The sequence below is a fragment of the Apis florea genome, unplaced genomic scaffold (assembly GCF_048593485.1).
Source record: "Apis florea isolate Af1SG1 unplaced genomic scaffold, ASM4859348v1 contig_2350_pilon, whole genome shotgun sequence".
Classification (NCBI taxonomy): Eukaryota; Metazoa; Arthropoda; class Insecta; order Hymenoptera; family Apidae; genus Apis; species Apis florea.
Genome location: NW_028256565.1, coordinates 5569318 through 5585599, shown reverse-complemented (window position 1 = coordinate 5585599; position 16282 = coordinate 5569318). Strand labels below are relative to the sequence as shown.

At 44.5% G+C, this 16282-nt stretch overlaps 1 protein-coding gene across 5 annotated transcripts in view; it reads left to right on the top strand.

Annotated features, from left to right (window-relative positions):
* The window catches only part of hth (Meis homeobox homothorax), a 479196-nt gene that overhangs the window by 435185 nt on the left and 27729 nt on the right, over positions 1-16282 (top strand). For all 5 annotated transcript variants that reach the window (XM_086904801.1, XM_086904800.1, XM_086904799.1 and 2 more), the window contains one exon: positions 14073-14131. In XM_086904801.1, coding sequence (XP_086760927.1) covers positions 14073-14131 — 59 coding nt within the window. The remainder of the gene's footprint in view (positions 1-14072; positions 14132-16282) is intronic.

The following is a 16282-nucleotide window of genomic DNA, read 5'->3' as shown; positions in this document are numbered from 1 at the left end:
TTCTCCCGATAAAACCCGAGATCCACAATTTCCACGATCCTCGTCCTTCTCAATAACCGTCCGTCCACGGCCAATCCAAACGTGTGCTCCCACGATCCCCTCGAATTTCCTCCGGCCACCGACAAGAACAACGCCGTCGGTGGCGATAAATCGGCGAATCAAAGCGTCGCGGTAAAAGCGATCGCAGTATTTCCCAAGGAGGGCCATGCATCAGCTGGCCCGGTCGAATTATCAAAACAGGAAGCGATCGATCTCGGTGGCAGGAAGATGTATAACGAGGATCGAGCGGCGTGCAGAACAGGTAGACGGAGAAAGAGAGAGAGAGAGAGAGAGCAGAGGGAACGCGTCGAAGCCAAAAACGAAGCTTACCCCCCAAAGGGCCGGTTCCCCTATTAACTCCCTACGTGCCGCGACGGCTAAATGTTCCCTTTACGCGGAGATAATGAAAATTACAAATAGCCCAGCGGCGTACGTGCGTGCACACGGACAACGTGCCACGGTCCACGCTTCGAATCTCCACGTCGAAACTTTCCCCGATGAGAGTGGACCTCCAAGCCGCGCCCTCGACTTATATATATATATATATATATATATATATAGGAAATTGTCGGCCGTTATATTTGGTTGAGGGGGGAAGGGCGGCAGGAAGCGAGTCATCGCGTGGAATACATTCCAAGTGCCGATAAGTAGATTGGCTGCAGACCGTGTTCCCTTCGCTGATTCCGCGCAATTGCGACTCGCCCTTCCTTCGTTCTCCTCGTTTCGTCGTTATCTGGAGACAAATATCCCGGAGATCTGATCGAGTGTGCGGCGGTCGGAAGGGTTGCGAGGGTTCACGGAATTGCTCGGATACGCGACCGAGCCTTTTTGGTGGACTTGGATACGACACGTCTTAATGGAACGATTGAATGTGAAATTATCCGAATTATTCTTGAGATCCTCGATCGATTATCCTTGCGAATATTGATTTTTCCTTGCTCTTGCGTGGGAAGAATGGCAGTTTCACGATTATAATAAACTTGTTTCTCCGAGTGCGATGAGAACAACCGTCGGTCCGACACCTCGAACGCGGGGATGAAGAGCAACGCGTGGCAGGAGGGAGGGGTAGAGGCAATAACGCCCGCGCGTTGCTGAAATTAGTTTTCCAGATAATCATCTCACGGCATTGTGCGTTACGTCTCGTAGTTTCCTGGACGGGCGAGAAGGGGTGGAATCGTTTCGAGGATGGGGTGTTTCGCAGGCACGGCCAGCGAGCACGAGTTGAAATATAAACGCGAATTAGCGCGAAAATTAATTATGCGAGGTAATTCCCCTCCCCCTCCCTTTCCTTTTATATGCATCGTTTCTCCTTACATCGTTTTATTTTCTCACGATTTTCCTTCGTTGGTTTGAATGGTAAAAATCGAATTATTTCTGCAATTTTTCTATGAGAGAAGAATCGAACAATCGATATACGATCTCTCTTTCTTCGTTCGGTAAATTTAACGAAATATAAGAAATCACGGAAAATCAAATTTTTACGAATGCGATTGAAAAGAATGGAGTTTGAATAAAAATTTTTTTCTCTTCAATATCATACCTCGGATATTTTGTACTTTTTCGCGTAGTAGATTCTCGTATGTCCGAATTTCGCATAAATCCAAGCACGAATTACAAAATTTCTAGTTGATCCAAAGAAATTCTCAAAGAACCGAAAGAGACGGTTTAATATAAACGCAATAAACGAGAATGGAAATAAATAATTTTACAAGAATATGCATAAAGCAAGTCGAACGCGAGAAACGCAGAGGGTCTTCGAAGCTCGTCATTCTCGGATCTAGAGTCGACTAATCGGCGATTCGTTCTTGCTCGACGAGAGCAAGGATAAAAGAACAGAGGAAGCACAGGCGACCCCCTCCCTATTTCGGGTCCGCACCCCTTCGAGCATTTCGTGGCGTTCCCGGTGATTAATGTTGCCGAACAAATTGTCTAGAAAAACATGTCGTAGCCGGGGCATTTCCCGCGCGTGCACTGCACCCTTTATCTCTGTACCCCCGGAGCCACCCTTATTTCCCTCGAGCGTGCGGAGGAGGCGCACCCCTGCACCCGATTTCTAACCCCGCTTGTACACATGCTCTGTGTATACATGCCTGCATACATACATTACGCAGATGATATCCTAGTAATCCGATTTACTTCGACTTCGCTATCAACGTCAATCCCTCCGCCATCCAGCTTCGGCTAATTATACACCGGCCTTCGCCTCCCCTCATCCGCGCTTAACGAGAGATTTCGTCGAGGATCATTCGGTGACGATCGATCCAACCTTTGCCGAGTGATGTTCGATATATATATATATATTCATATATGTTTTCACAAGCGATTGATGAAAAGTATTTGCGGATACTAGTTTCGTTCGAAAGCATTTCCAAGTATTTTTTAAAAAATTCGAATTCTTCTTCTAATCGTGTGTATATATATATATATTTAAAATCTATTAACACTAAACCTACCGACATTTCACGTATACCTATTCCTATCATGAGCGGTCAAATGACCGCTGCAAAAAAAAAACATTTGTATCTTAATATGGAAAGAGATTTTAGCTAATTGGATTCGTAAAGTAAACGATATACAGAAAGTTGTGAATATTGAAAAATGGGTTGTATCCACATTATAGAAAAGGTCGATAAGTCATATGGCGATAAAAAATTCTAAACGAAATTTCAAAAACGGTCATTTGACCGCGCAGCGGTAGGTTCAGTGTTAAGAATCGATTGATTAGATTCTTGATTAAATTAATTATCAATTTCTTACTCTCAACCCTTAAAATTTCGCTCTGTTTTCGTCTGTTTATTAAATTAAATTCATACTTCGAATATACATACTATAAATATCCCAATAAATTCGCAACTACATCGAAACACTTTTAGCGAGACTCGAAAAACAAATTCTTCCGCAAACGTCGCGACGCTAAATCATGCACGCTCCTCGATCTCACGTTTCACACCGTATACACACATTTACATATACGTAGTCAGTTTTCATATCCAGGTTGCCTGCTATTAGAATTCTCTGCCCCGAATTTATTCGAGCCCGACTCGAAAACAGGTGAAATCGTGAGAAGGGAAAATATCGGTGTCAGTTTCGGTTACGAGAGCGTTCAAGCGGGGACGAGTTGGTGGAAGAGGGGCGGGGGGAGGGGGGCGGGTGGCAATGGCGCGAATCCTCCGGTAATTTGTAATTCGCAGGTGGGAAGAGCGGAGAGATGCGAGATACCGGGAAGATTTAGTGGAGAGGAGCACGGCGAACGAAACGGACACGCCGTTGCTTGTCCGGCCTTTTTGCAAACGATGTACCGATGTCGCGCGTGACTTTAACGAGACGACATTTAGAATCCGCCGCAATGAATTTTTCCTCCAACCTTTCCCTCCCGCGCCCTTCCCTTCCCGCAACCCGATCCACCGATCCACACACGAACACAGAGAGAGACTATTCCCGCTTATCGTCGACGCTTATCTCGACGCTTTATCTTTGTGTATATATTAGAAATTGTTCAAAATCCAAATTGTACGAAATCCTCGCGATAATTTGAAAATAATTCCCTACGATACACGAGTCATTGTGTTCGAATTTTAATCAAATTTCTCCCTTCCCGATTTCTTCTTCCCGCCTTTCTTTAGCCAGTCCAAGTCGAGATGCTTGGGTTCGAAGGGGGCTGGGTTCTCTCGAAGAAGGGCGGCGAATTCGATTATTATCGGCGCGAAAATATACGAGGAAGAAAAGAGAGGGGAGAGGAGAGAGGGTGGAAACACGAGCGAAGAGAGAGGAGGTGGAAGGAGGAGGCGGGAGGCTGGTAGCAATTTCGTGGTATTATTTACATCTTCCGTGGTCGGCTCTCGCGGTCACCGACGCTTTATACCTGATCAGCGGACACACGGCCGGGTATATAGGCACCTCTACCTGTATACATTTCACCTTTTCGTAGGTAAATGCGCGGGGTACCCCGGCCGTCGCATAAAGCCCGGATTTTATTACAAGGGGATTCAAATTCCGCGCACACGGCGTGGGCCCCCATGCCGAGGGAGGGGGGAGCGAAGAAAACGAGAGAAAGAGCGTAGTAGGAATATAAAAAAATACCTGGCGGGCCCCGGTGAATCCTCCCGCGGTGTAAACCCATAAACCACTCCCGTATTCTATTTCTCGCGGATAAAAATTTCGATCTCTCATCCCTCTTCTCTCTTCTTCTTCCTCTTCTTCTTCTTCTTCTTCTTCTCCGTCTCGCTCTTCCTTCGTTCAACTTTGCACGTTTCCTTCGTTCGCACTCTTCCTTTTTCTCGACGAGTTTGGTTTTCGGTAAATTGTAAATTATTGCTAATGGTATTGGAAATTTAATATTATATATGAACTAACGCGCGTCGTAGTATTAGTAAAATTATGATTTTTTTTTTTTTTTTTTTCTTTTAAGGAAGATGCAAAAATGCGAAACAGATATATCTATAGTTGAAACCGTTACCAACCGTAATACTCCTTACAAATAAGTTTATACGAAATGCGTAAAAACTTTCTAAGATTCCTCGTTGGAGAAACAGAGACGCGTGGAAAAATGAAGAAACCACCTTGTTTACCCTCTTATGATGATGTACAAGTTTCCATTTTCGTTTCTTTCGAAAGGGTATCTCGAATCTTAAGGGTATCAAAATTGGTGAGCGGCAAGAGGCTGGCGCGAACAAAACACGCGTGCCACGACACGAGCAAGGGAAGAACGTCATGATGAGAAACGTCCCGGACGCGAGGTTTCCACGCGCGAGGCGGAGATGTAGGGAGAAGATTTGACGGCGGTGGAGATGGTAAACGGGGCGCTTTAGGGCCATCCAGAGGACGAGCGGTCAATCTAAACGACCCCTTATCTCTCGAAAGCGCGGGCCGCCTCCGACAGCCTTTTTCCTCCGGTTGAAATCTGAATAAAAAGCGGGCTGGTTGGCTGGCTCGAGTGAAACGCCGAGAGATCGCCGAGATCGGGAATAATGGGTTCCTTTTTTCCTCCGGGCCTGGTGGACGGATGGCACCGCCACGGTTTTAGAAGCCTAAACAACCGCATTTGCCTCGGGAACGGTGCGCGCGTCTGCTTTATTGCCGCCACGTGCCCCTAAATTTTCTAGTGGCGAGAGTCAACCGTTCGTCCGACTTCCCTTCTGATTCGCCTCGTTTTTCTTCGATGGAATTTCTTTTTTTTTTTTCTAATTTTGGAATCCGATAATAATAAGTCCTCCCTTCGTTCCTGAGAAATGAAGAACAGACGAGGGTGGAGGAGTGGAAGTTTTCGTTGAATCGAATTATTCTTCTTAATTGTGGAGGATTTCGATGCGTTCGAACACTTTTATTTTTATTCTTGGTGTTTAACGTAAGAGCAAAGAAATAGAAATTTTTTCCACCCGAACTTTCTTCGAATTATTCTTTTAATTAGAGAAATTAATTAGAGAATTAATTAGAAATTAATTCTTAATTAGAGAAATTAATTTCTATTTCTGATCTTTCGATGTGCACAGCAGCGTGATCGGTAAGAATTTTTCCTCGCGATTAAATTGAATTACTTCTCTAATTTTCTGGAGGAAAATTTTGACGTATTTAAGAATCACTTTATATATTTCTGGGACTGATGTAACAAGTGTATACGGGATAAAATATGGAAATGAAGATAGAGGTAGTTGAAATGGAACAGATTATTTGCATAGTATCGTATACATTGGTCCAGTGGAACTGCACAAAGGAACTTCATAAAATATAATTTACGATATGTTTTACAATAAAGATCGTGTTTTATGCAGCGGTGTATAAGGTATATGTAAATTTATAGTCTGTCTAGGTATAATCTAGCCGCAGCTGTTTGTAATTTCTTGCTCCTAGCCTCCTAGTGGAACGGCAATTTTTTTCTTTTCTTACAACTGAATTGAAATTGCAGTCCAGGGAATCATTCCGGTACAGCTTCTACTACCACTTTTGCTACCTTCTTCATAATTCCAATTCCAAACATCAATAACAAACATTTCTTAAATTTTAGCCACTATTCCAACCACGAAATCAATATTCTTCCAATAAAAATTTTTATCAAAACTATCTCAAAACTTGATAAATAAAAAAAAAAAATACTCTTCTTCTCGCGTAAAAATATCTAAGATATATCCACAAGATATCATCTCTGAAATCAGGATATCTGTTTAGAATTAACCCACCTCTCATCACGCGATGAGAAAGACGCGTTGATCGTTATTCTCCAAGATGTTACTCCTGGTCCCGCGATTGCCGGGGCCACGAAGACCGAAGGGGTCGGCAGTTTATAACAGCGTCAGCAGTTGGTACACACAGTGGCGGAGAGTTTAAGAGACTGTTACAAGCTGACGCCTTCGTCGGGACGCCTTTGGAGATGGGGTGGAAATCGGGCGACGAGGGCACGGGAAAAGTAGAGGGTGTTAGGCGCGGCGCAACCGGGTATCAACCCTCGACCCGGCGACGAGATGAGTCTGACCCCGACGACGAGGTGGCCGGTGACAATCGGCTCGAGTATCCACCCCATAACGGGGGATGCTTGCGACAGCTGTGGACCCAATAACTTGCCCCCGCGAGCCTGGATCGGCCGTTTGGAAGGGCGACAACGTTCGAGGTTACCGTTCCTCCGACGGTTCTCTTGGTTCCTGGAATTCCAGATTGAGATTAATTAATTCGACGCAATATGTGATTCGATGATGACGATTTTCTTACGAGACGTTATTTTATGTTATTTCAAGTTTAATTAAAGAGATCCAAAATTTGTTGTTGTGGTTTTCGTAATTATTGTTGCTACGTTTAATCGAGCGAGAGTCCCGTTGTTTTAAAGGCTCTTCCAAATATTCTTCTAACGGCTTTATTTTCCTTTTTGATTTTCCTCGATTTATATCGATCGATACGATGCATCGTCCTTCGTTCAATTCGGCATCGATGTATACCCTTTTCATTCCCCCTTCTCTTTCCACGAAAACTGTCACATCACGCTACGACCGACAATAACAACAAATCCCGTATTTCCAACCCGTAATCCCAATAACAAATCTGGAGGGAGGGGAAAAAAAAAAAAAAAAAGAAAAAAAAACAGGGTCATCGAAAACGGCCCCGTTTCATTCAATAATCCCTCCCCATCCTCTTTCAATCACCTGAGACCGTCCACTCATTCCGTCCTCCCTCCCTCCACCACCCCCTTCCGGCTAACCCGAAAAAAGCATCGAAGCGCCAAGCTTGGAAAAATAAAACTTCCCCGAACGAACGAAAAACAAAAAAAAAAAAAAAAGAAAAAAGAAAAAAAGAAACAGAGAAGAGACCGAAAAGCCGTTTCGAAAATCGATCGTACGTTAAAAGTCGGAGCGAGAGAGAGAGAGAGAGAGAGAGAGAGAGAGAGAGAGAGAGAGGCGAAAATCGGAGCGGCCGAGTCGCGTCGGACGTCGAACATTTTTTTTCCCGGGGATCCTTTTATTGGCGGGATCGTCGAACCGCCCATCAACATCAGCGCGAAACGGCGGGGGCCGCGGCTATCGCGCTACGGAACACGATTTAGTGGCGACCCCGGCAAAACAATTATATAAATTCCAGGGTGAGGGTGAGGGTGAGGGAGGGGTGGCCGGCCACGGAGGTCGGAATTTTCGGAAAAACCGTCGCGCCACGGCCATAGATTAAACGCAGCCGAGCTGCACACGTCGATGCGACGCGGCCATGCGGCTGCAGTGGCAACGAGCGGCGGGAGCTATCAGTGACACGTCGCGTGTTAAATCGCTTTGTTGACACACATAACCTGTCTACGCGTATCCGATACGCGCGATCGCCGCGCGCGAGCGTGCTACGAGCGCAACACCCCCTCGAGCCACCGCCGCCCAGAGAATTTTCGGCCCGCGCATTTTTCCCCATCTTTTGCGCGATCCTCTCTCTCTCTCTCTCTCTCTCTCTCTCTCTCTCTCTCTCTTCTTTTTGGCGGTTTTCTCTTTTTTTTTTTTTTGTTTTTGTTTTTCGTTGGTGTTTCGAAGTTTTTCGTCGAATGGGTTTTTTTGGGCGGGAGGGAGAAAGAGGAGGAGTGTTTGCATAACCGTATTGCTCGCGTCGATTTTTTGATTTGTTTTTTTTTGGGAAAAACAATGGTTTTTTTTTTTTTAGCCGCGCTCAATCGGGATAAGTTCGATGTTGGAAGAAACATGGAATACGGAATTCGATAATTCGTGGATTTCGAGATATTTAATATCTACTCTAGAGTTCCAATATACGATCCATTTTTCCTCCTCAAAGATCCTTTTAGAACCTTCGTTTCCTATGTAATCCTATTTAGGTAAAATTTAAACTTCATAAAACTGTTCGAGATCAATCAGGAAATCGAAAATATTATAGGAAATTCGTCCAATTAAATCAATTGAGAGAGAGAGAGAGAGAGAGAGAGAGAGAGAGAGAGAGAGAGAAGCAACACCGATCGATTTCACCCTGGCAGAGGGCGTCGAGTTTTTCAATATATCCGTGGGCGGCGGGTATCGGCCGCTAAACAGATCATAAAGTATTGATAAAATCGGGGATGCCGCGGGATAGGCGGCGGGATACAAATTTTCGATGTGGCCGCGCGGGCCAACCCCTAAATTCGGCCGCGCCGCCCCCGCCCCGGCCGCGATTTCGCCCGCAACGCCGCCAGGAAACCCGATTACACGGTGGAAGGATGCTCACGGTCTACAATGCTCATTGAATTTGTCGAGCGGGGAATTATGTATCGCGGGCTCGAGAAGGGAGAGCGGAGAAAAGGCGGGAGATGGATGGGGAGGGGGGGCGAGGCATGAGAGGCGAGGTAGAAATTCAACCGATCGCCACAATGAAATCGCGATCTCGATCGAGAAAAAGAAAAAAAGAAAGAAAGAGAAGAGAGCGCGAGAAAGAAGGATACGGTAGAAAAAGAGAATGAAAAGGGAGAGAGAGAGAGAGGAAAGGAAGGGACGAGATGGAAGGAACGGTGCGCGAATCGAGCGCGCATTATATTCGGATAAAATGATTTTATCGATCGTAAATGCAGCGGTTGGCATCGCCGGCTTATGAGCGGCTGGATTTACAACCACCTCCTCGATATGTCGTCCGTGCTAGGCCCGCGCGGACTTCTCTTTCCCTCCTCTTTTTTGGCGCAACAAAATTGTCGTGAAAGGCGCGCGTTTCGAATGGCCGCATAAAAATTCGACGTGGAAGAGCCTGTTTTATGACTCTATCGGTCGCAAGCAACCAACTATCGTCCTCTCCTCTTGGATAACCTTTCTCTTTCTCGTCCTGATTTCGACACTGAATTCTAACCGTGCACGGCTAAACGATATCCCTCTTCCGTTTCCAATACGTTCACGTATTCTCGAAAATACTCAAACTTCTCCCTATATTTCTTAGTATTGGCAAACTTTTAAATAAATAACAAAGTTTCAAACTTTGTTACATTTTTATTATTATTCACAACCTCTCGATGCACGAAAGGAGAGTGGACTTGAGCGGTGAAATTTTTATTCGAACGAAGCGACACGGAAGGAAGGGTTCTTCGACACGGCGCAGGTTTCGCGGATTCACCGACAGCCGAGATTCGATTCATTCTGTAATGGGCAATGATCACGGGGACGGCTGTTCGATCCTCGCTAATGCGAAAGCTCGCCGTTCGCGTCGCATTAGTCCGCGGTTCTACGTACACCGGCGAAATTGATTACCAATACCAGCTCTCGGTCTGCTGGCCGGGCTGACTATCGCCGGCCGTGTTCGTGCAGTAATGATGTTTTGATGCGAGGACCCCGGTGCACCGCGCGTATCGACTGCAGTTAACTAATGGAAGCTCTCCGATAATTGCGAGCGCCGCCGGAGAGTAAATGTTGCCAGCGCGACAGTAATCATCGTTACCACCGCTGTTCTATCACACCGCGAAACGAATTCGAGCGGTGCCACCGCGTTGAGAAACTCTCGACGGTGCACGGCCATCGTTTAACGCGATCGAGCTTGCACAATTTTTTTCTCAAAAAAACGAATAACATTGAACGTTTTGAAAAGTTGGATCGAGTATTCTTCCTCTCTTGATATAATGATTCTGTGGTAATATTATATTAGTTTCCACGGAGGAAAATGGCGAAGAATTCGAGGAGGAATGAATTAATACGAAGAAGTATCCTTTATTTGAGAAAATTTGTATTGTAATAGTTTGTTCGAAATTATTGATACTGTTTAAAGGAGTTCTTCTATATTCTGTCTCTCTTTTATTCGTTACATGGTTTCCTTCATACGAAACCGTATGAATCGAATCCGATAGAGTATGTAGATCTGCACAAACAAATTCGAGTATTATTCATATATGCGAACGGAGCTCGCTAAATTTCGTCACGGTGCCGGAAAGTTATACGGGATACACCCTCTGACTTTTATGCCTTTTTCGATGTCATATGTTCTTCTCGTTTCGCTGCCTAACTGATGAACTTGAACTTGACCGATTCGAACAATTTCCATATATACGTATGTTTAAGATACATTCGTATCTAAAAAAACGATAATTAAATCGAATTTCTTCCATAATAATCGATAATTGCTCATCCCACGGAGAGGGCTTCGTTAAGCATATTTATAAAGATATTCCAAACCGAATTTTTTGAAAAATTCAAATTCGAAAGGATGACGGCGAGTGTGAGAGTCAGTCATCCAGCTTTTCATCCAGCCCCTCGCGTGACTGGGTTTGTTTCACGCCGCGAAACCTAGACGCCCCCCTCCGGTTTCATAATCAAAACTGCATTAAAATCCTGAAAGCGGCGACGAGGGCGCGTTGAAAAGTGTTTTGTCATCCCGTGGGGGTTGGCGCAATATGGCCTCTCCCTTAACGCTTTCCAACGTTGGATCCGTCGTAAACCGATAATTTTACCGGCCCATTACGATCGTTCGCGATAACGAAGCCGTAAAAAGCGCATCCGTGAGCTTCGAGAGCACAGACGGACTATCTTAAACGCGATAATATAACCACGATAAAACTAATTTCCCACATGGAAAACTCGACCATTTTTGATTTAGATAGGCATGAATTTCACTTGTGAATTTCCAATGTTTTAATATCGATTTAATCTACTATCCACGATACGATAATTGCTAAGTGTTTGAAACAACATCATAAACCTTTCGTATTACTTTATTTTCACCGATCAAGTAGCTAAGACAACGTAGCAATATTTAATTTCTAATTTCTAATTTACAATATCCAATACAGAAAGTAAGAGTAGAAGAAAGGAATCAGAGAAGTTATGATCGATCGAACGTTCCAAAAACGAAAGAAATCACGATACTTATAAATAACCAGCCCCATTGGACGAGGAACAAGAGATGACAGGACCGTTTGCCAGCCGCCACCTCGACTGTAAAATTTCATCCTGTCCGTTCTACGCGCGGCGGGCTTAAGTTTTCCGGTTGCGAAGATATTTTTACCGGTTTCCAACCCCCATTCCGCACGAAAGGGCGAAGGAAAGAGAGAGGGAGAAGCGGTTGGGCAGTTGCCATCCCCCCTCTCTCTCTCTCTCTCTCTCTCTTTCCCTCTCCTCTTCTCTCCGTCTCTGTTCTTGTGCGCGCCATTGTTCGGGCGATATTTCAGTTACGGGGGTGGTCGGCAGGAGGGTGGGCGCGGGGGTTGGCAGAGGTAGTCAGCTGGCTGTGACACGCTGCCTACGCCGCCAAAGGGGAACCAGAGGCGTTTAGGAGTATTTGGGGGCTGGAAAGGGGCCCTCGGTTTATACAAGCAGGGATACTCTTTCATCCAACGATATCCGAGGCCTTGACTTTGAGGGGAGGCGATCCCTCCCGCGCGTTTACACACCCGTTGCCCTCCACCTCACGAGACACTCTACTCGACGATTTCGCGTTTCGTGTCCACTTTGTGTCCACGATTTCTTTCCCTTTCCTTCCCTCCCCCTTCTTCGTCGATGAATTTTTGGCCAAAGTTGAAGCGTTTGCGTTATTATTTTCGTATTCGGTTTATCTTTCATCAAGATGAAAGATCTCGGAGGTAAAAATATCTTTTATATATATATATATATATATCTCTTAATCCCACGATATTCCAACTCCTTCCAGTAGTTGCTCCTCTCCAGTTCCTGTTAATTAAACTTCGAGTCGAAGGTTTCCGCTTTCGAGGTGTTGGCCATTCGCGACTGGGCGAGCGCATCGAGGCAGAGTTTAATAATTATTATTCATAAGACTCTGGGGCGGCCAGGAAGCGGCCAGGCGTGATACCGAACGCAAGAAAGATGCGACGCGAAACAAGAGGGGTTGCAGCTGCCACCCTCTCTCTCTCCCACTCTCTCTCTCTCTCTCTCTCTCTTTCTCTTCACCCATCGGAACCATGGTTTTCTACGATGAGAAGGGGGTGCGTTCACGAGTCAGTCGAGCAGAAACCCAATCACTTCCGGCGTCTGCGCCCATTAGGGCGCCGCGACGCTGACGTTGGCTGACGTACGCCCTTTCGCCTGTCTTCCTTTCTCGCCCACCCCCTCCTTCTTCGTTCCTCTTCTTTCGCGGCCTCGAACCGCCTCTCCACCACTCGGTTGGACCTCTACCAAACTCGAAATAGACCGCAGATCTATTGTTTGGAAAGCGCTCGCACGGAAGCTCCTTCACCGTGGCTAATGACGTATCGAGGATCCTGCTTCTTTTCCTCCTCCTATCGATAGACGTTCGCCGACAACGCGTTTCCTTTTCCCTTCGTTCTTTTTTGTTTCGAGAATATAACGAGTCGCGTGTTTCTCGAAGAATGTATTCGTGTTAATTTACAGTCGTTGAACTATTATATTAGAAGTGTTTTCTGTAGAGAAAAATCAAGAGAAAAATTGTTAGATTTCAAATACAATTCGTACGTCTATATAATTATATCGTAAGGCGATTTTTCATACGTAATTTCGTAAATAAATTCGCTTACGATTCTTTTTGCTCTTTGTATACGATAAAGAAAATTAAAAAACTCGATTCGAATATCACGAAGGATCGTTCGTCAGGGAAAAAAGAAGGAAAGAAAAAGTGAAAAATTTTCAAGAACGGAAGACAGTTCGAGACACCTGCACGAGTAGTTCTCTTTTCGAGCGTGCATTTCGCTCGGCCACTTCGTCAAATTAACATACACGATTCGGGCGGAAATTACGTCCGACAATTACCGACCTTACGCCGATGAAATATCGACGGTGCCCGCCCAGAACTCGGCCAAATTGAGATGAACGATACATCGACGTACGTATACGCGAATGCCGGCCGAGCTTTCGAGCTTTATCAAGCCGATCGGCCAATGCCCGCCGCCCATGATCCACTGATCTACATAATGAGCCATGAATACGTCTGCCCTACCTGACTGGCCTATCGTTATCTCTGATTACCCGAATAGATTTCTTGTCGTTGCAGCTAGCCGATCCCACCCCAAGCCAAGGGATGGCTAAATGACCGATGTTGGACGAAGATTTCGTTCCCTCTCCTTGTCATCAGACCTCCTGATCTCGACCCTATTTTTCCACGTTTTAAGTTAATGCGCGGCTTGCATTCGAAATGCACGATGGAATAAATCCAGAGAGGATATTTTTAAATATTTCTCGTCCGAGATGGCGGTTTTGGAATGCGAGGGACGTTGATTTTCTTATCGGTAGCCAAGGAGGGTGGAATTAATGATGGAAACTTGGAACGGACGATAATTGGAATGGATACTTGTTTCCGTACGATTTAACTGTTCTTGTTGTTGCTGGTGTCGCCACGTTTCTGGAACATTACCAAAAATCGTATTAGTCAAACGTTGGACCGGTTATTTAAATCTGTTAATTTTCGCGTGCCTTGAATTAATCCGTAACGTCTCGCCATATTTCGAATTATTTAATCACGATATTTAATGAAAATATATATACATATAGACAGAGAATTTTTCCGAATTTTTCTTCCAAATCCGACGAAGATTGCATTGCAAAATCGTATACAGATATTGTTCGATGAACGAACGACGAAATTATATCGGGTAATAAGTTCGATATTTCGATATTTTGTTCGTTTCTAATTCGCACGTTTGATCTTTGTTACAGGTTCATCAACGCGAGGCGTAGAATCGTCCAGCCTATGATCGACCAGAGTAATCGAGCCGGTAAGACGAGCCCAATTCTGTCAACAGACCCTTACACACACACATACAACACCGAAGACGCGTATAATTTCATGTCACCTGTGCCGGGCATGCATCACGGATACGTTTATCCGGCTTATCACGAGGGTTACACTCCCGGTCCTTATCGGTTGACGTAGATCGATGCGTTCTAACGAAGGAATCCTACGCGCGCCCATAAGGGCTCATCGAGGATTCGATGCCTCTTATTAACCCAAGATAGACACGTTGGTTTAACATTAGACCTTATCATCCTATCGAATAATCGTTCTTTATTAAGCGACTTATCAATAATAAACGTATCACGTTCAATCCTTATAATCTTTATAGTAAATTGTTGTAGCAATTGTTTTGTATCCTTGCTTTTTATTAATATTTTAAGATTTTTCTTAATCATTACACGAAGAACAAACACATGGTGAAAACTATCGTATTCGATAATTTTGATAAATTTTTTTTTTTTTTCAAGTATATTTTATTTCGAGTATATATAATATAGATTTTAAGATTTTACTTTATCATCATTTGTATCAATAAGCGTAATTAATAATAGGTTTCTCAAGGTAGACGAATATGATCTAAAAAATTTTTGATAATAGATTAAAAATAGGCTAAACTTCTAATCGTTCTCTCCCTTCGATATTGATATCCTTTACTTTTAGAACGTTTTTCGGTTATTCTTAGAAATTTTTAAATCCGATTAGCTTAATTTAGCCCGTTAGTATCCTCTCTCTTTGTAATTGGATGATATTTTCTTCTAGTTTCATGTTTCGGATTATTACTCCATTACGATTGATTTATCACCCGTTAGATTGTAAGATCGATCCCCCAGTTTATAAATGCTAGAGAATCAAATTTGAGAACTGGCAATCACGTCGCCCGTTAATTCAAACCCTCAACCCTCATCCGTGTAATGTAATCCGACGAAGAATTGACCGCGACGTGTTGTCCGTGCGAGAATCATGTAATTCGGCTGCTTTGGAAGGAGCATTTCTCTCAAGCGCCGTTTCTCTTCTCCACCTTGATCATTTATCAATAAACGAACAATCTGAACCAATATTGTACACGGTATATACCCGTTTTTGTTTCTTTGGCGGAAGCCAATTATAACCTCCCCGTGACTCGATTATCGTCGATCGTAATCGCGCGTTTCGTTCAACCTCTCCATTTTCTGTCTCGTTAACGATACGACTTTGAAATTCGTTTCGTGCACTTTGTCATTTCTGTCTCGAGAAACAGACTTAATCTTAATCTGGAATGGTGGAACAAGATTGATATGAAATTTTCCTTCATTTTTTTTTCTTTCTTTCTTTTTTTTTTTTTCTCTTTTGCTATATATTTGTTTCCAGATAAAAATTTTCTTAAACGAAATATCATATTAATCTACGATCTTCGATTAATCTACGATTGATTCAAGTTGAACGAAAAAAAAAAAAAAGAAAAGAGAGAAAGAGGAAAGGAAAATTACAGCAATTCGAAACAATTTTTATCTCTCGAAAGGAAACGAAATTCAAGCGGGCGTACGCATTGGAAATTCTCCCTCGCCGGTATTCGTAAGCGGGAGGAAAAAAGCGGGTGGAAACACGAAAGGGGGTGAAGAAAAACACGGGAGCCTCCGGTTTCCGGCCCGTGTAATCTGTAAAGACGTCGCGTTTACGAGGAGAGAATCACTTCGTTTGCAGTAAAAGGCGACAACAACGGTTACCTAGTCCCCGGTGTTAGGGTTTGTAACACGGTTTCTCCTCTCTCTCTCTCTCTCTCTCTGCTCTTCAAGGGTTCAAGGGTCCGCCTAGTGATTCGGATGATGGCGGGAGGGCTCGTTCCGTCGGCCGGGCAAAAGGTGGATAACGTTCCGGATAACGTTCGGATAACGGCGGGATAATTGGTAGCGGTGATCAGACCCGGTTTTACGACCAGTCGACATGCCTCTCAACCCTCCAGTCAACCCCCCGTCTTTTTTCCACCTTTCCCTCGTTACGCTCCTTTGTTTCCTCCTTTCGAGGACGCGCTCGAGGAGGAGGCTCGACTCAACGAAACGAAAGAGGGAGAGAGAGAGAGCTCGTATTTTTACGACTCGCTCCCTCATAAACACCCACCGAGTTACGGATTTTTCGCCACGACGATTCCGTGCTC